Raw genomic sequence first — 20,190 nt, forward strand, 5'->3', positions numbered from 1 at the left:
CATCAAACGTTGCAAGGTGGAATTTCCCATGTTACGGCAGCGAGCAACAAACCACTTCCGCAGTAGATGTCTAAGTACAGGAACGGGAGGCCGCTGCTAGCGGAAAGGTATATTCAGTCTAATGACATCGCTTTATTTTGTGCTTTTTGTCGGTTATCCCTACGCTTTCTGACGAACGGAGTACTAGGGCAAAAGAGTATGTGTTGAGGGATTTAGAAACAAAACGATAGCTATCTGCTTCCTGTCTCCCATTGTTATCTAGCGTTAGCTAGCCGATAGCTAAATGTTGCTACATTTGCATGACAACAACGAAAACTAACAATAGCCTTCTTTAACAACCAACGTCGCTATCACTTAGTTATTCTGTTTCGGGACTCTTTGGGGTATGTTCTTTTGGAGCTATTTGTATAATATAGAAGTAGGTATTTTTGTAGTCAATATCCTTCGCCGTGAATGCTGTTGTGCTCCTTTGTATTAAGAAACAATGCTTACAGTGCTACCTTCGCATTGCGTAATGTAAATACTGTAGTGCAAACAATTTCAAAAGTATATATCAATGATAACTAAAAATACTGCTCCCAATGCCTTTAAAGTTGCCCCAGTTGCAATGAACAACATTTTTGTACATTGTTTTTCATCGTGATTATACATAACAGTCACACACAAAAAGTGAATTAATCCACTCGTGTATTTTATGCCAAAGGAATGGACAAACGTTGTTTTATTTAGTCATTTATTCTACTCTGTACACATTGAGTTATTATTTAAATACTTTTTTTTAATCTATCTCTTTTAAGTTTGGAAGATCATGTTTAGCAAGTGAACAATGATGGAAGGAAAAGGACCGTACCGCATTTACGATCCGGGTGGGAGTGATGTCAAGTCCAGGGATGAAGCTGCAGGAGGAAGCAGCTATCGACAGCTCCTGGAGGAGAATAGCATGCTGAGAGAGAGGATGAAAGGTCTTAAGAGCCTCGGTAAGGTTCTATAAGTATCTACTATGGATGTCTACTGCTCATTGATATCTGCTGTACTTGGATGGGCCATTCAAATTAATTGAATATTTACAATTAGCGCTTTTTTTAACAACTGATTTAAGTTATTTCTTTACTCGTTTAAATCCAGACAGTGCTGACTAATTTAGCCTTAAAGGACAACTGACGCCTCTGGACAAGTTGTGTCCATAATTTGTAAAATCACTTCAAATGAATTCTACTGAGCGTATTTTACAAAGATTCCATGGCATATAGCTATATTTTACGTTTTAAGACTCGCGCTGAATATTCAGCAAGTCTTGTTTTTGAGTTGGTGACGATACCTAACGTGACATCACGGTAGGTATCGTCACTGACCGAGAAAGCGACACACAATGCATTTTGCAGTACAGTACTTTACTTTGTTTGGTCTGAAAACTTCGTGTTGATCCGTGTTGATGGCGAAATTAGAAGGAAAACACATAAATAACGCGATGGTGAATCGGTGTGTGTTGCACCAAGACTACTATTTGATACTACTTGACACAAATTCCCAGCAGACAAATCAGGCCATTTCCAACGGAGCTTGGGCGCCATCTTGTGCATTTTCTGGGACGCTACATTGGTGTCATTGACGGCTCGAATAGATATGGGAGGACTTTTTGGGTGAGAGATTTTCCCCCAATGTTGCCTCAAAATGGCCCAAATAAATTCTTTAATCGATTGCAAACATTTATGCTTTCCTCTTCAGAACTATTTGAACAGATTATCTCATGTTGAAATGATGGAGCGACTGATATGCAGCACGTAAAAAAAATGCAGCAAAACCTGAACACGGCTAGTTTGTGACTAATTTGTGACTCATGTTAGGAGTGTTCCTTGTCTTCAAAGCATCATATTCTAGTCATTACTCACTGTGACATACTTCAAAGCTGGCTGCAATGTCCCTTTATTGAAAACTAAGCAACCATCTCTCTACCAGGCGACTTACTCGAAGAGTCTCAATTAGAAGCGTCGAGGCTTCGTCAACGCGTCGAGGAACTTGTGAGAGACAACGAAGCCCTCAAATCCTCCAGTTTTGCTGCCAGTCTGTGCGCGGGTGTACATGCTCAGACGGAAACGCAAAGTAGGTGTCATTTATTTTCACATTTGTGGATGACTATAGCTATTTTTACACAACAATGGTGTTCCCCTTTGCTAAGGTAAACATTGTTTGCATCCCACCGCTGAGCCGAAAGAAGCAGATGCAAGCTGTTTAGCAAGGGCCATGCAAGCCAACAGACTTAACGTAAGTGTGAACTTTTGTGACCGTTGCAACGTTACATTTCGACCGGTGGGAGTTTTTTATTGATGGGGTGCGTCGGCCAGTGTTACCTAACGCGATGACTTTTTGACAGGACGCCTTATCAGAGTTCGAAGCGGTCAATATGGAAAGGAGGACGTCAGATGCCTTGACTGTATGTACCACTCTTTCTTTGACGCTTCCATTTTAGGAGTAGAATTTAAAGCTCCGATAAATGTGTCATCTACTTTACGCTATACTTACATCCCTTTCGAAATATCAATTTTTCCAAGAATAGAAACCTGTCCTGGTGAAGTAACCTGATAAGTCATTCAATCCTGGCAGTTTTAGGTCTGAGTCAACCAGGGAAAGTCCAACGATCATGATTGACATGAATCACACATGATTCAGTCACATGTTGTATCCTAAGGAATGCAGTCATTAGATACTGGACCAGAATACAGTGATACCTTGGCTTACGAACTTAATTGGTTGCCAGACAGAGTGTGTAAGGCGAACAGTGTGTATCCCAAAAATTAATTTCCCATAGGAAACCATTAAAGTGAGAATAATCCGTTCCCAGGTCCCCATAAAACAATGTTCTACTTTCTAATTTTCTAAGCCTTAAAACTACACAAAATGTACCTTATTTTATGTATAATAAATGTACTGTGGTATTATAATTAAAGAAATAAACTGTACTGTACAATAAAGTGGTTTTATTTACCTTTGTGATGGTCGTTGATGGCTTGGTGGAATGGAGTGGCCGGTTTCATCAGCATTAAACACTTGATGAGGAAAGTAGCCTTCTTTCACCATCTTGAGGAATGATCCCTTGTAGGTGCTTTCTCTGCGATAATTTGACCTAGTTCCTCATCAATTGTGTTCTGTTTAGCTGGGTTGATAGCTTTTTGCATCAAATGTACAGATGGCTTGTGCAGGTTATTTGTGGAGCCTGATTAATGGGAATTTTAACCTTGCAGTCTACACTTTGCCTTTGAACTCTCAATGTTGAAACGAGTCCAAATGTCACTGTTTTCTATCCATTTTGTCACTCTCCCTCTGTCGTCTGCCTGTCTCTTGAATGTCTAAACCACCTCCCCTCACTGCTGCGTTCTTGACCAATCACGTGGCTTTAAAACGACGACTGGGGGCGGGGAATTGAGGACCAAAACAAGCCGGCTGCCATTTTATTGTTAGGAGAACGGGCTTGTTCGCGGACGACACATCACTCATTGTAGCAGCTCCGTGTGGATCCCGAAAAATAGTTCGTATGCCAAGGTAAAATTGTCATAAATTTAACGTTCGTTAACCGAAAAGTTCGTGAGCCAAGGGGTTCGTAAACCGAGGTATCACTGTACTATTGAATGTCAATGTGGTCGTATTTGGAAAAAAAAACAGACGACCACATGTGATCTGTGTATTTGTGGTTCGATTGTAAGTCACTATCTCTGGTCATCTTCCATTATCTGTTTTTTTTCTCCCAGGCTAGCTCCACTGGTTTAACCAAAGTTGTAGCACAATGATTCCTACAGTGTGATAATTTTTAAACAATCTTATCCCCTGACTGTAAAGTGTCCTTGAGAGTTTTGAAAGGCCCTTCGAAATAAAATGTCCAGACACTTCCCACCTTAATAAATGGGATATGTTCCGAACGCTCATTCGTAAGGTGAATTTGATCGTAAGTTGCCTTCAGTGCTATATTTTGTATGGAATGTATGTTTAAGTTAAATACTGAATGGCGAAGCATAAAACGCAGACACTCCGACAGTCAAAATAAATTCACACCTACTGTCGTACGACGCCATATATCCTTGGGTCTTCAGTAAGCCATTATTGATGCTGCTGGCACGTAATTCAGTAATTACGTGCCAGCAGCCATTACTTTTTAATGTGCATTGCATCCTCCTGGAGCGTTAACTGGAAAGAGGGATTTCCTCCCCGCCCAATCTTCAGCATACATCCAGGCGGCTATTGGTCAGCCTTGGTGTCCGTCGCGTAAACATCTAGCATTTGAAACCTCTAATGTGTCTGGGAGGCACAGTACGCAGCCAATCGTAAGATAGCACGGCCCGAAAAAGGCGCTCAATACAAAATCTAACTTAGAGATCTCTGTCCATCTTCATTTTTCGACATACTGTACCTGCAAAATGTTCGTATGTACCGTTATTTGTAACTCGAATGTTCGTAAGTTGGGGAGCGTCTGTATTATTATTATGATTATTATTATTAGTACAAGATGGCACCCGAGTAGGCAGCCTCAGCAAGTGCTCTCATGAGCCTTGCTTTTTTTTGTCTTGTTTTGTGTTTTCTTTTGTCACTTTGTGGAACGGATACAGATTGTTTTTCAGCATTTTTGACCACGACATTCATCAAGGAGGAGACTGTGCTGAGCGGTTGCGCCTTTTCGGCAGCATGAATATGCCAGTACTGTTTTTGAATGGGAGGAATGTCGGTGCCATTCGACTGCCATCGCTGGACACCAAAGGGGCCATTGTGCTTTTTTTGCGCCTGTAATGGGCAGCATCTTCACAGCCCCGCTTTGTTTAGCGGAAAGGTCAGTGCTGTTGGACAGTCTGCGGCTGGATGGATGTGGAGCGCGGATGCGTATGTGGAACCGTTGCGGCTTGGAATTGAAGCAGATTTATGTGGGACAGGAGATGTGAGACAATCTCTTTTTGTCAATGGATGCTACAGCTGCGTGTTTGTTTTCAACATTTAGCTTGTAGTCGACGTGCACATTCCACCATGATGTCCCTGATCCACTGGTGGAAAGACGCTTTGATCCTCTCCTCTTTCATCTAGAACTGCTTCATGTCATCACAAAGAGGGTACAGCAAGTCCTGAAGAATGAATGTCTCTCTGTGTCTGTGTTTTGTCATATTGTCTCTATGCTGTCATATTATTTGTTATTTAGTTTTTTTTTTGTTCTTTTGACTTCAAGACGGCGCCGGGAGAGTGGCTGCCTTTCCAGCAGCTCATGTATTTTGTTTTTCTACTTTCATTCCTTTCATCACTTTGCTGCTGTGAAATGTAAATTTCTCCACTGTGAGACTAATAAAGGCAAATCCAATCCGATTATTGTTGTTGTTGTTATGATGATAATGATGATTATTATTATACATACTGATTCACCTTGAAAGACAAGTTTGATTGACTAACTGTTAACAGGGTAGATGTGTTTAATTTCAGGCCCGGTCTGCAATAGGAGTCGTCCCTCACTTGCCTCAGGAGAACGTCGAGCTAGCCAGCCAGCTGAGGAAATTGGAAAGTTCCTTCAGCATATTCGCAGAAGAGTCCAATCCAAACCAGCTTTTAGCTCATCTGGGTCGAATGGCTGTCGAATTTCACCATCTTTCCTCGAAGGTCCAAAAGAATGAACTGAGAACATCCCTCCTACAGGTATGTGACCGGTTTGAATTGGGACAAGTATCATAAATACAGGTGTTTTTTTTTGTGTCAAAGATGAGAATTTGCATGCTGAGCGAGCACCAACATTAAGCTTCAAGAAAAAAAAATGTGGCTCATATTCTCACTGGAAACGTTTGATTGGTTTGGAAATCCTGTTTTAAATGGCACCAACATGGCAAGAGTATATCTGACAGTTTTCTGCTTTCTAAGGTACGAATTAAAGCCAAAACAAAAGACAGGATGTCACCTGTCTATAAAGGGTGAGGAGTTTAATCGTCAACATTCAAACAAATTGCTCCTTAGATGCAACACCCTCTGCGGCATTTGCCTATGATGTCTGTAACGTTTTAACCATCCTTTGTGATCCTCATGGATTTTTCTTTGTTTGGCATTTTGGCGAAAGACGAGGACAGCACGGTTACTTTAAAATCCAATAAAATTAGTTTGATAGGTTAATCATAGGCAAATCAAGCATTAATTCACGTGAAATACTTCAGTTAGAGTTGTTCCTGAAATATTTGCTGTGTTTTCAGTGCTGAATGTGGCAACTTGATAGAGAATAGACAGAATAGAATTATCATATTTAAAAGTTTCATGCTTCGAAGGCCTACAATGGAAGCACAGGAAATCTGGGGTCGATCTGTCCTGAGACTAATTTAAGACTTGGTAAACTCCTTCACAGGAAGAGGTCGTTAGCCAGGTTACAAAGCTATCAGTTTATGGAAAGGACAACCAATTAAAATGTCTATGTTGTGTTGTTGGTGCTTGGCACGTCCAGGGGCGTGATATTCAAATCAAGAAGACTTGCTTTACTAATGTCTCACTGAAATTTGCATGTAGTCTCAATAAATAGCTTGGCTGCAGAAGTTGGCCGTCGGTCATGAATTGCTACTTCCCCTGCCGGCAGTAAAAGATAATCTTCCTGTGTTCGAGCCTTTGTTCACAGTGTCCCAACAAACATCTCTGACACAACTACACAAAATTCTACCATCCATAAATATAAGCCAATGCATTGTAAATGACAAGTTACAAGAATACTGCAAACTAATCTGTGGCTTTATAACTTTAACTTTTGAATGTTTCATGAAACTGAAATGGGTAAACATGTAAACTATATGTAGACTATTGAGAGAAAAAAACGACCAACCGACTAAAATTAAACACATTTCCCAAATCTGAACATGTGCGTTATAATTCTCCTACATTGCTATATATTAATTTGAATTTGAAACCCATAACTGTTTCGCCTTACTTAGGATGTCTTTTTCTTTTGTGAATACATTTTTGGGACAGATAGTCAAAACTATTAGATTGGCTGATTCCATATTTTTTTTTCTTGTGGCAAGATTCATCCTGTAATTTTTTTTTCAGTGCTTCATACTGCAGTTCTACACCGTTTGCTTTTTTTATGATTGCACAATGGATTTAGCTTGGCTATGCAAATTAGAGAGGTAAAAAAAGAAATTCCACGTCACATAGGAAGGTTGGTGTTTGCACTTATATGTACTTTATAAGACTAGGTGGCATTTCTTTATTCTGTTCCCATTCACCGAAACAGCCATCTCTTAGAGTGTTGGCAATGAGATGACATCAAATTTATTTACACTGAATGTAAGCTCTTTTTTTCATGCAGACTCTCTGTGAACAGCTCAGAGAGGAGAACAATGAGCTGCGGAAGAAAATGGAAGAGGATCATCATATCAGGAATCGAGACTTGGAACAGCTGAGGTAATATTTTTATTTACAGTAAAGTCTCGTTATATCGATAGTCCCGGTTATATCGATACTATTTCTATGCACGCACGGATAAAATTACATGCAAACAGGGTCGGATATATCGATAGTCTCGGTTATATCGATATTTTTTCGGACTCCCTTGAATATCGATATAACGAGACTTTACTGTATTTATCCTTTTGCCTTTACACACAAACCCATCCCTGATTTGATTCTTGGTAATTTTCTTTCATACACTGGCCTTAAAAGACAACCGACGTCTCCGGACAAGTTGTGTCCTTAATTTATAAAATGACTTCAAATGACTTCTACTGAGCGTTTTTAATAAGATTCCACCGCATATAGCTATATTTTACGTTTTAAGACTCGCTCTGAATATTCAGGAAGTCTTGTTTTTGAGTTGGTGACGAGTCCGTACGTGACGTCACGAAAGGACCGCCCCCTAACCGAAAAATGACACATTGTAGCAGTCCTTCCATCACGTCAATGTATTTTGCTGTACATGTTTGGTCTGAGAACCATGTTGCACCCAAAAGTCGCCAGAAGAGGGTGTCCAAGCTCCATATAAGGAATTTATCAGCCTGTGTGTCAGTTAAAAAACAAAAAAGTGACGTCAGTTGTCCTTTAACTCATCGTCATTTTAAAAATCAATGATGAAAATAATTCTCAAGGTATTATGTAGGTATTGAATTGTAATTTGTACAGCCACCCCCATTTCAGACTCGGATAATTCCAGACCCTTATACATTCAGAGTTATGTTTTTTTACTGATGCAATAAGAGAGTCTAAGGTTTCTAACGCTGTATTGAATGTTGATGTAGTCCTAAAACTCAATATTCTGTGGGTTCTGGAATTTGAGTCACAATGACAAAAACCCTGGCACTGGAGTCGACACATTTTTGTTCATCGTCTGGCAGTGAATGGGTTAATGATGGTGTTGAACTGCCCTTTGACATTAAGGCCTTTCTTGACAGATATTGTTAGCAGGTCCTGCTCAATAAAATGTTCATTCTGCTGGTGCTGTCAGGCAGGAAAATCAGAAGTTGAAGGAACTTGTGACAGGTGGCGCAGCAGCGGCGTCAACATTAGCAGCGGCAGCTGCAGGCTCATCGTCATCATCGTCATCTGCGGCAGCGTCTGACACTGAAGCTCCCAACACCAAAGATGAGACGGTTAAAGAGGAATGTACCACGGTGAGATCGAAGATCGAAGCCTCTACCCCTCGGAAGGTAGCTAAAATGAAATAATCAAGCTGTATTTTTTCTTCCTTTGAAATTGCATGAAGCCACTTTGTGTGCGCTTCTTTGACCGACGCCTAACGTCTACAGCCCTCTGCCAAACTATTTATTGAGCATATATGCCTATTTAAGTGATATATTAGTAAAACACATTCTTCTTGATTTGAATACCACGCCACTGGATGTCCCTTGGTACATGCACCAACATCCATAAACCAATAGAACATAGTCATTTTAAAGGGTTGTCTTTCCATGAATTGATAGATTTGTAACCTGGCTAATGGTCTCTTCCTGTGAAGGAGTTTACATCGTCGTCAATTAGTCTCCAAGGCCAGATCTCCTACATGAAGATGACAGTTTAACAGGCTGTGTCTATTCACCTCAGATTGACCGCAGATTTTCTGTGCTTACATTGCGGGCCTTGTGTTCAGCCAACTAAGCATACAACAGAATAAACATTTTGAATATGATAACTTCTATTCTCTGTCAGTGGTGTACTGTATGTAATGTAAGAATGTTCGGTGTGTCTCCAGAGCGGAAAAGCCGCCGAAAAAAGTCCAAACAAACCATGTGACGTTGACGTTTATGAAAAGAAGATAAAGCTCCTCGAGAAGCAAAGAAAAGATGTACGTTTTTTTTCCTCTTCTTGATACCAGTCGTACTATTTGATAGTGCATTCAATGACTTTCTTATATGACCATTTGTTTTGCCTCATGTTTCTACACAGGTACTGGAGGTGAATAAGCAGTGGGACGTTCAGTGGAACTCAATGAAGTCCCAGTTTGAACAGAAGGTGCAGTCATGACTTCAGAATACGTACTATGAGAGTGAAATGAAACATTACTGTGCCCTCAAGTTGGAGCCTGTAACAGCACGTCCATTTTCATTTTACCACAGCCCAAGTAGTAACACACTAAAATTCGCCTTTATGCCCTAATTACAAAATATTGATTTGTTTACCATAGTCCTTTTGAAACGACAAATTGCGTTGTTGCAGCTTTTGGCTGTGCGCTGTTGAATGGAAAATACGGAGTCTTGCAAGAGCTTGCATATCTGAGCATACTTACCACATGAGCTCTCAGTGAGAATTCCCCTTAACCACTGTTGGATCTGCTGTTATGGTGCAATCAGTGGTGGGAACACACACATACGTTCGCGCACAGGCACATGCTATGATCACACCTTCAATCACAAACAAACTTGCCGCTTCTTTGTACCAACATACTATCATTGTTCCACATCCATTTGCGTCAATCTGCATCCTGCGATTTCACAAACAAAGGTGTCGGACATTTCGCTTCTTATCCAAGATGCTTCTTCAGCGAACTAAAGTCTTGCTGGTAGTATCGGCCCTATATATATACAGTAAAGTCTCGTTATATCGATATTCAAGGGAGTCCGAAAAAATATCGATATAACCGGGACTATCGATATATCCGACCCTGTTTGCATGTAATTGTCTCTGTGCGTGCACAGAAATAGCATCGATATAACCGGGACTATCGATATATCCGATATCGATATAACGAGACTTTACTGTATATCCCTAATGTCCAGACATGGCGGCGCCGCACACTGCTAAGATAGGTCCCTACTCTCAGGTTGGGGGGAGCAGAGGACCACTCCCTACGGCCCCACCGATTGCTCCTACATTCCTGACTACATTCAGGCCAGTCGTTAGTCAGGAACGCTCATCCACATAACTAAGCCTATGTTGCCTAAGAAGTTGGTTGTAGGAACGATCCAAATTGAACCTCACCCCAACATGGCGATTTAGTGAAGGGTTTTTGCTTTTTTTTATGTAAGTAGCTTCTTTTACTCCCCTTTCAAACCATCAATTTTCTTTTGCTAAGATTTTAACCCCATTGTCGTCAAATGAGTGATTGCTAGCTTTTACGTGCTTATGTACTGCAGAATGAGGCCCGCTAGTATTATCCCTGCGATGTTGATGAAGTCTATTTTTGAGAATTTTTTTTTAGTCAAATAGTTTTTTTTAATTTGCAATTTAGAAATATTGTGCTCCAATGAATGTATTTTGGTTTATTTGAATCAGGTTTGTATACTTTGGCATTGTAGTTAAATCGGGCCCATTGATTTTAGAATTTGGCCCCCTTTTCAGACACAAGGGCACCCTTTTTAATTTCCCAGATGCATCCCTGTGGATATTATGACAGTCCCTGAAAATGCTTTTCACTTAAACAATGCAGATCACCGACCTCAGGCAGAGGCTAGCCGATTCTCAGAAAACCGTGCTTGAACTGGAAGCGGAGCGAGAGCAAAGGCAGCGCGACTACGACAAAAAACTGCTGCTGGCAAAGTCCAAAATTGAAAATGTACAGGTGAGCAGAATTGGTTTCAAAATGCAAATTCAAATAAGAGGACGCTTATTTTGACAAACTGTTGTTTCAGGGTGAGAAGGAGTGTCTTAACACGGAGACGACGGAGTTGAAACAGAAGGTTCGCTACTTGCAGGACCAGCTTTTGCCTCTCAGCAAACAACGGGAGTACCAGGAGAAAGAAATTCAACGTCTCAACAGGGTCAGTCAGTGCAAGGGACATCAAAAAGGGTCGTCTGGAAGTTTTTTGGGGCTCAATAATTTTGAATTTTAATCCAATTAATCCCGCAATATACAATTCGTTTTTCACGGTCCTCTTCACATTTTTTTTTAACAAATGCAAGCAGTAAATTAATCTGTTTTAAAATAATATCTGATTTATAACATGTAAATGCTTTGGTTTTGACAATTATGCTAAAATAAAGGCTAACAAACCACAAATTCATATGAGAGACAATTTGTGCACTTCAATTCGAGTCAATTTACAAAACAGTTTGACTTTCAGTTGCAGTCTTTTAATTGAGACAACTTGAGAAGAGTCTACCCAACAAATGAAGCGTAAACATTGCAAGTCATGAACAATTTGGTTTCATGGACTTATTTAGGGACTATAAAAATAAATATAGAAGAAAATAATAGTTCAGGTCTTTTTTTAGAAAACATGAAAAACGGAACCACATACTGACCGATTTATTGATTTCATCGTTTCATTTCGAGATGGATTTAATCTATTGAGCAAATCTGGAGCTGATGGTAGCAGCCATTTACAGCAAAAAAACTATATTTTTTGGGGGGTTAAAATACGACTGAGGCCATTATTTTGAGGGTCATCCTATGCACGCTCTGTAAATAAACACGCCCCTCCTTACGAACATTCAAGTTACGAACAACGGAATATACAAACATTCTTGTAGTAACATGTAGTATTCTCTCCAGTTGTACATGTACATATCTTTATAGAGCATATATTTTATGATTTTTTTTTTCTCACTACAGACCAATACAGGTTACTTATACAAACCGTAAACATACTTATATAAGCCTTAAACATACATTCCATGCAAAATATAGCACTGAAGCAACTTATGAACGGATTCACCTTACGATTGACAGTTCGGAAGGTACAAACGCTCCCCAATTTAAGAACGAGATACGTTCCGAACGGTCGTTCGTAAGGTGAATTTGTTCGTAAGTTGAAATTGGTCATAAGCTGAATTCGCTCGGAAGTTGCTTCAGTGCTATATTTTGTATGGAATGTATGTTTTAAGGCTTATGTAAGTATGTTTAAGGTTTATATAGATACGTTTAACGCATGTATAAGTAACCTGTATTGGTTTGTACTGAAAAATAAACTTTTAATAAAATATATGCTCGATAAAGATATGTACATGTACAACTGGAGAGAGTACTCCATATGTTACTACAAAAATGTTCGTATGTACCCCGTTGTTCCTAACTCGAATGTTTGTACGTAGGGGATCATCTGTGTCTCGTATCAAATTCACCTTACGAACGACCGTTCGGAACATATCTCGTTCGTAAGTTGGGGAGGGTCTGTAACAAATAAAGCCTACCAGCAGATAGAAATGAAACACTTGTTTTTGTCCTCCATATTGCAGCCTTTGCATTTTTGAACGTTTGTATTCCAAAACATTCCAATGTCAATTTGAATTTGGTAAATTGTTTAACCCGAGTGTGAATTTTACAAACGGGGAAAAAAATGATGTTTTCATTTTCCCAGGCATTAGAAGACGCCTTAAATTTACATGCTCCATCATCCTCGCAACAACAACCTGGCCAGGATGCTGCCAATAACCTGAAGAAGCAAGAACTACTCACCCAAATTGCTGTTCTAAAAGAACAGGTCGGACAAAAAAAGCATTTCAAAATAAAATGTTGCTGCAGTTATGCACTCAACTCCTCATCCACTGTAATTCCGGTATAAACCAGGTGAAAATTTTTGAAGAAGACTTCAGAAAAGAACGCAGTGACAGGGAACGAATGAATGAAGAAAAAGAAGACCTGAGGCGGCAGGTGGAGCGACTCCAGATTCAGATTACCAATTTGACCAATCAGGTAAGAGACTCCATGATGACTTCTTGAATGAGAGTTGACCGCCTGATTTGGTGCGTCCTTTGTGTGTCCTACAGCTGCATCAGGCGCAGAACGAATGTCAGCGAGAGCACACGGAGCGATGCAAACTGGAAAGACTTCAGATGCAGCATCACAAGCAGGTAGCGTGTAAAGTCAAAGTCAGCTTTATTGTCAAATACGCTAATATGCATGACATACAACACAGGTGAAATTACTGTCCTTTCGGACCCAGCGTGCAAGGCACTTATAATTACTTTTAACAAACATAATAAACACGAAAATGCCAATTTGCCGGGGGAGAGAGGTTACAAACAAATGTAACCGTTTCGGTGTGCATGGAAAAAGCTTGCACAGGATAGCGGATTTTATGCCTACAAACTTAGTGCCCAGTTGCGACCAGTCGGAAGTCACTCTCATCTTAAGAGCCTGACTCCACTTCTCATGTTTGTCAGTGCATCCGGGCAGGGGGGGTCAGCGGTTAGCCACGCCTTAACCGAGGCCCACGTCTTGCGCTCGCTCCGTTTTCACATCCGTGCACTGATCATGGGGATCACATGTGTACTTGTGATCCCTCGTAGGGGCAGCAGCAGGAAAGACGTACCTCAGACCCCACGTCGGGCTCAGTGAACGGCCCGCTGAGCCCCCCCTACTGTGGTCCCTTTGTGCAGGTGGCACCGCAGGGCATTGACGGCTGGCCCGCGCACTTCCATCCCCGGATGCCTAATGCAGGAGGTGCCACGGCAGCAACCGCCACAGCTCCGCCCCCCATAAGAGACTTCCAGCCTGTTACGTCGGTAAGGGTCCTCAAAGGGTCCCTACGTCTGTCTCACTGACAGAACCAGGCTCTCTCCTTGAAATGACGGATTTACCATATTTTCTGGTGTGTAAGGCGCACCCAAAAGCCTTGATTTTCTTCAAAAGATGACGCTGCGCCTTATACGCAGGTGCGCCTTGTAGACGTCTTGCCGTGACACCACGAACATGGGGGCGGGACCTTCTGAAACTGGCCACTTCCGGTTTCAAATTGAAGTACTTTTTAGACACTTTAAGTCATTTTTATTGATGTTTTGCATTTGACTAAAAATATCATACTGCGTGGTTTGGGTATTTTAGATGCTATAAAACGTTTTTCTGATGTCAGTTAGGAAACAAAAAAGTGACGTCGGTTGTCCTTTAAATAGTACTTAGTGACGAGGCTCTGCAGACTGTTACTACATTACGACAAAAGACATTTTGGACTACTTGTTTGCGGTAAACTTTTTTTTTCCTATATATATAGTCGCTTGAATGAGATGTCGTTGTCTTCCAGGGTTTTCCTTGGCAGTCCTCGTCATTTCTACAGCCCAGAGGACCCAGAGCGGTGGGGGAAAGTTCACGACCAGCGCCAGAAAATCCAGGTAAAACAGTGGAGCACAACTGTAACTAAATGCGCATCCAATCCGCAAATGTAAATACATTAAGATTCAGTTGCGAGTTTGTTTCATAACTTGTCAGAAAATAAGTAATAATAACATATCAGGAGAGCACTCACAAACTGTGGTTACCGTGTGTTACCAGTGGTCTTTTAACAAATGTCAAAAGGAAAAAATAGGGAATGAAACCAACAATTCTGAAGATACTAAAAAGAGAGGAGTAGCAGTACTTTGCATTGCAGGAAATTACATTACCTTATACAGTAAAGTCTCGTTATATCGATATTCTCGGGAGTTCGAAAAATATCGATATAACCGGGACTATCGATATATCCGACCCTGTGCGCATGTAATTTTCTCCTTGCGTACATAAAAATAGTATCGTAATAAGCGGGACTATCGATATAACCGATATCGATATAACGAGACTTTACTGTATTTGGAAAACTTTTATATACAGTGATACCTCAGCTTACAAACTTAATTGGTTCCCAGAAAATGTGTGTAAGGTGAAAAGTTCTTCTTCCAAACATTTATTTCCCATAAGAAACCATTAAAATGAGAATAATCCGTTCCCAGGTCCCCATAAAACTTACTTTTCTACTAAATAAGCCTTAGAACTACACAAAATATACCTTATTTTATGTATAATAAATGTGCTATTGCATTATAAAAAAAGAAATAACCTGTACTTTATTAAAGTCGTTATATTTACCTTTGTGATGATAATTGTCAATGGATGGTAGCAATGGTCGACTTCGCGTAATGTTACTGAGACAGCTAAGTCACACAAACGCACCATTGCTGTCAGGAGGAAAATGCACTGAAGCTTTTTGGCAGTACTATTTCTTATATCTGTTTTTCCAGAGCAGTCCACGGCGGCGGCGGCAGCAGCAGGAGGAGGAGCGGTAGCTGGAGCAGGAGCGGCAGGGGGAGGATTTGGAAAAAGAGAGCGTCCCAATATAGATCCCGGAAAGCATTAAAGTGTCAGCGCATAACGGAACTTGGGCCGTAGCATGAAATCAGTTAGTTTTGCTTTTTTTGGAAGGGTGTGATTTGATCTATCATTTTTCCTACTGAACTGTAGATATCCTATTGTAATGTTGTTTATACTTGCGTTTTATAAGGCTATTTGTGGAACACTTGGCTTTTCTGAATATAAACATGAACAATTTCAAATTTTTTTTTAATCATTGCATCTTTTGTTCACTTTTTTTTGAGAAAATTACATTTTTGCGTTGTAATCTACAAGAATTTGACTTGGCAATTTGTATGCTTACAGCAAACAGTTTCCTTGATGAGCAAAACTACAGTGATACCTCGGCTTACGAACGCTTTAGCTAACAAGCATTTCACTTTACAAACGTTAAATTTGAGACAATATAACCTTGGCATACGAACTATTTTTCGGGAAACACACGAAGCGCCACAATGAGTGATGTCATTCGCGAACGAGCCGGTTCTTGGAGCTCCTGAAATGGCATCTGGCTTTTTTTCCCCCTCTATTCCCCGTCCCCAGTCTTCGGTTAAAACCGCATGTGATTGGTCAAGATCCGTGGTAGAGGAGGGAGGAGACACACGCAGCAGTGAGTGGGGGGAGGGGTTACAGAAACAGAAACACACACACGAAAGAGAGGCGACAGAGCTTGAAACAAAAAAACAAAATTGAACAAAAACAAAAGTGAAATCGTGAGAAAATGTATAGAAAACACAGTGAAATTTGGACACGTTTCAACTTTATTGATAGTTCAAAGGCAGAGTCTAGACTGCAAGGTTAAAATATCCCATCAATCAGCATCCACAAATAACCCACACAAGTCATCTGTACAATTTGAAGAGAACATACAAGCAAGGAATCCAGTTATGAATGAAATTTCCAGTGTGTCTGCCTGCACCTGTTGCTCTTGCAAGATCACAACTTCTAAGATTTACAACCCAGAGCTCCTTGAGACACTTTATGCAAAAAGCTATCCATTCAAACAAGCCATCAACGACTATCACAAAGGTAAATAAAACGACTTTATTATACTGTAGTTTATTTCTTTAATTACAATACCATAACCCATTTATTATACATAAAATAAGGTATGTTGTGTGTAGTTTTAAGGCTTATTTATTTGGAAAATTATGTTTTATGGGGACCTGGGAACAGATTATTCTCATTTTAATGGTTTCCTATGGGGAATTAATGTTTGGAATACACTTTTTGCCTTACACTTTCTGGGAACCGATTAAGTTCGTAAGCCAAGGTATCACTGTATTTTCATTCCAACAAACAACAAAACGTAACGTGACAAAACGTAGGTGAATTCAATCACTGAATTTACAAAGTAAAATGTTCAATTGACCTGAGAAGACTTCCACAGTACATTGATGTTGATAGAAACGTGTAACCCGGTCAAAATGTGGTTGTTGCATCCAAATGTTTTTTTTTTTTTTTTTTTTTTTTGGGGGGGGGGGGCTGTTGATGGAATTTTGACGTATCATACCAAAAAAAACATATTTGTGATTGATAATTTATTTATAACCTGCTGTTTTGATAGGTGCATTGACTAAGTGTGAATCATTTGTCTTTCCGTACTGCTGCTTAATGTTGTGAATGTATTCCTGATATATTGTAGCTTTCAGTGACGTGCGGTGAGGTTCATGGCTGGTGAGGCGCTGATGTCATCACAGTCAGATTTACAAACATATGAACTCTACAGAGTACCTTATTCACCATTTGATTGGCAACAGTTAACGTGTTTTGTTTAAAATGTCATGTCAGCATTCTTTATATAAACTGTAGCATAGCAAAAAATAATTTTAAAAAAAACTTTATCGTGTTACCTTTACAGTGAGACCTCAACTTACGAACTTTATTGGTTCCCACACAGAGTGTGTAAGGCGAAAAGTGTGTATCTCAAAAAAAAAATCCCATAGGAAACCATTAAAATGGGAATAATCTGTTCCCGGGTTTCCATAAAATATACTTTCAACTAAATAAGCCTTAAAACTACACACAACATACCTTATTCTATGTATAATAAATGTGCTATTGTATTGTAATGAAAGAAATACACTGCATTGTATCATAAAGTCACTTTATTTATATTTGTGATGGTCATTTATGGCTTGATGGAATGGCGTTGGAGGTCGATGGTCAAAGGGAATTGCTGTTTGGAAGGAGAGGCGCATTAAATGAGGACTATAATTAAAGAAATAAACTGTGCTGTAAAGTAAAGTTTTATTTACCTTTTTGATGGTCGTTGATGGCTTATGGAAGAAGAGTCACCTTCCATAAGGACTGTTGGTAACTTAACCTCTGGTGCTGTTCGGTCGTGTGCTCCCGCCGAAGATCACTCCGCCAGCCGTGGTGGGTGTGTAGTATGAAAATAGTGCTTATTATAAGGTTTAATGTTCATAAATTTGACGTTTGTAAGACGAAAAGTTTGTAAGATAAGGTGTTTGTAAGTTGAGGTCTCACTGTACTTATAAATGAAGTACATGTGCCGCTCCTTCTGAAGAAATGCCTTCTTTGTAGAAACCTTCCTTATCTTTTTTCAATTTTAAAAGTATCTCTATTTCTTTCAATTTCGATATGTAATCCTCCATTCTGAAAATAAGGCCAAGCAACACGAAAAAATGACAGGATGGTTGCACTTGCTAACTGTTTACTGTCGCTTGAGTCTCACTAATTCTATTATTCTGCAGCCGAGGAGGCGCAAGAAGAATCTCTGTAATCATCAGCGCCCCCTGTCATGAGGCAGGAGAACTGTGTGCCTCACCTATGCACAGTTTTGATAAAAATAAAATAAACACTGTTGTACAGTGTTTATAATGTAAAGCGACTCTACATTATATACACCAGCTAAACTAATTTAAATTTAGTTCGTATACTAAAAGTGTTTGAACATTTTAATAGCGATATGCAGAGGGACAGCAATGCGGTCTCACTGCAGAGCAAGCAAGCACAGTTAGCATAGTCATTGTCTCTACTTAGTATTTGAACGGTAAATGTGAAAATTTAGCGATTTTGAGAAAAAAATCCAGTTAAATAAAAAAACATTAAAGTACAAATCACTAAATAAATATAACTGTTTAATTTATTTTTTCATTTGATATTTCCATGATGACAGGTGAGGCACGGCCTCACCTGCCTCCCCTGACTGCACGTCACTGGTCGCTTTGGACATTTGTGTCAGACACAACATAACATACACCCAAGCCTTTCTTTTTTCACCATGATGATGGACCTAATCTCATTAAACAACACTTTATGTGACTTTATTTGAATTTTGTGTCACTATCTTACCTTGTGCGCATTCTTTTTTTCAATACACGGTTAAAGGACAACCGACGCCTCCGGTCAAGTTGTGTCCATAATTTGTGAAATCACTTCAAATGACTACTACTACTACGAAAATATTTTGCTGGTAGTTTTGGCCCTATAAATGCCAGAAGCACATGTTCAGTCATTTAGTAGAGACCAAGGTATGTGATAGAGAATAGAAGCTATCATGTTTAAAAGACAACCGACACCATTTTTTTTGTTTCCTAACTGACATCAGAAAAATGTTGTATAGCATCTAAAATACCCAAAACGTGCAGGCTGATATCTTTAGTCAAATGCAAAACTTGACTTGTCCATCCGCGAAGTGATGAAAATCCGCAAAGTACTGTGGGGCCTCGGTTTACGAACACCATGCCTTAGGAAGTTTTCGGTTTACGGACGTTAAAATTAGGAAAATTAAACCTTGGATTAAGCACTACTTTTCACGATACACACCCCTCCATCATGGCGGAGTAATCTTCGGTGGAAGAACACCAAAGCACACGACCGTACAGCGCCCCAGCCGGCCTACCTTTCCCCACCTCCTTTCTATGAGCACACGTCGATCGTCTTCAACGATACTTTTGCTGTTATGGGACCGAAAAAGACCCCACCACAGACTCGTGTTCAGTGTTTATATATACAGTAAAGTCTCGTTATATCGTTATATTCTCTGGAGTCAGAAAAAATATCGATATAACCAGACTATCGATATATCCGATCCTGCGGCATGTAAATTTTCTCCTTGCATTCATAGAAATAGTATCGTAATACGCAGTACTATCGATATAACCAGACTTTACTGTATATATATATATATACAGTAAAGTCTGGTTATATCGATATCGGATATATCGATAGTCCCGGTTATATCGATATTTTTTCGGACTCCCTTGAATATCGATATAACGAGACTTTACTATATATATATATATATATATATCGGGCCGAAACTACCAGTAAGACTTTAGTTTGAAATAGATACATAGATAAATACATATAGATATCTAGCTAGCTAGCGCTAGAAAGCTAGCTAAAAAGATCTCTGGCTTGCTATATTGTCTATCTGGCTAGCTATCTATTAGCTAACTAGCTTTGTCTGGCTATATAGCTTTTTTAGCTCACTGGCTAGCTATCTAGCTCACTGGCTATTAGCTGGCTGGCTAGCTATTTGAGTTACCAGTAAGACTTTAGTTTGCTGACGAAGCTTCTTGGATGGGAAGCGAAACGTCCGAAACCTTCAAAGAAGTACAGATGACGGCTGAAGAAACCTTTTCATCGATGGACCATTCCTGTACGACTGAGCGCTTACACAGACAAACATGATGAATGATAATGTGATGCCTCAGTTTCGTAAGACCTTAAAAGTCAGAAACCAATAGGTGTCAATTAAG

The 20,190-nt window shown here is 39.9% G+C and overlaps 1 protein-coding gene across 4 annotated transcripts; it reads left to right on the forward strand.

Annotated features, from left to right (window-relative positions):
* On the forward strand, positions 1 to 18,759 carry tnip1 (TNFAIP3 interacting protein 1). 4 transcript variants are annotated; one of them, XM_089020727.1, is made up of 18 exons: positions 1 to 107; positions 798 to 977; positions 1,957 to 2,100; positions 2,177 to 2,262; positions 2,372 to 2,431; positions 5,449 to 5,658; positions 7,301 to 7,395; positions 8,432 to 8,633; positions 9,176 to 9,268; positions 9,370 to 9,435; positions 10,850 to 10,981; positions 11,052 to 11,180; positions 12,720 to 12,842; positions 12,929 to 13,054; positions 13,129 to 13,212; positions 13,651 to 13,866; positions 14,382 to 14,469; positions 15,352 to 18,759. In XM_089020727.1, the coding sequence occupies exons 2-18, from the start codon at positions 827 to 829 to the stop codon at positions 15,465 to 15,467; spliced, it is 2,121 nt and encodes a 706-aa protein (XP_088876853.1). In that variant the 5' UTR covers positions 1 to 107; positions 798 to 826; the 3' UTR covers positions 15,468 to 18,759. The 4 variants fall into 4 exon arrangements, with proteins under 4 accessions (XP_088876853.1, XP_088876870.1, XP_088876860.1 ...); XM_089020744.1 differs by having other exon boundaries at positions 13,741 to 13,866; XM_089020734.1 differs by having other exon boundaries at positions 8,432 to 8,597.
* Positions 18,760 to 20,190: the final 1,431 nt, after the last annotated feature.

This window comes from Hippocampus bargibanti, linkage group LG02, assembly GCF_051943395.1.
Source record: "Hippocampus bargibanti isolate YZ-2025 linkage group LG02, ASM5194339v1, whole genome shotgun sequence".
In the NCBI taxonomy this organism is placed as follows: domain Eukaryota; kingdom Metazoa; phylum Chordata; class Actinopteri; order Syngnathiformes; family Syngnathidae; genus Hippocampus; species Hippocampus bargibanti.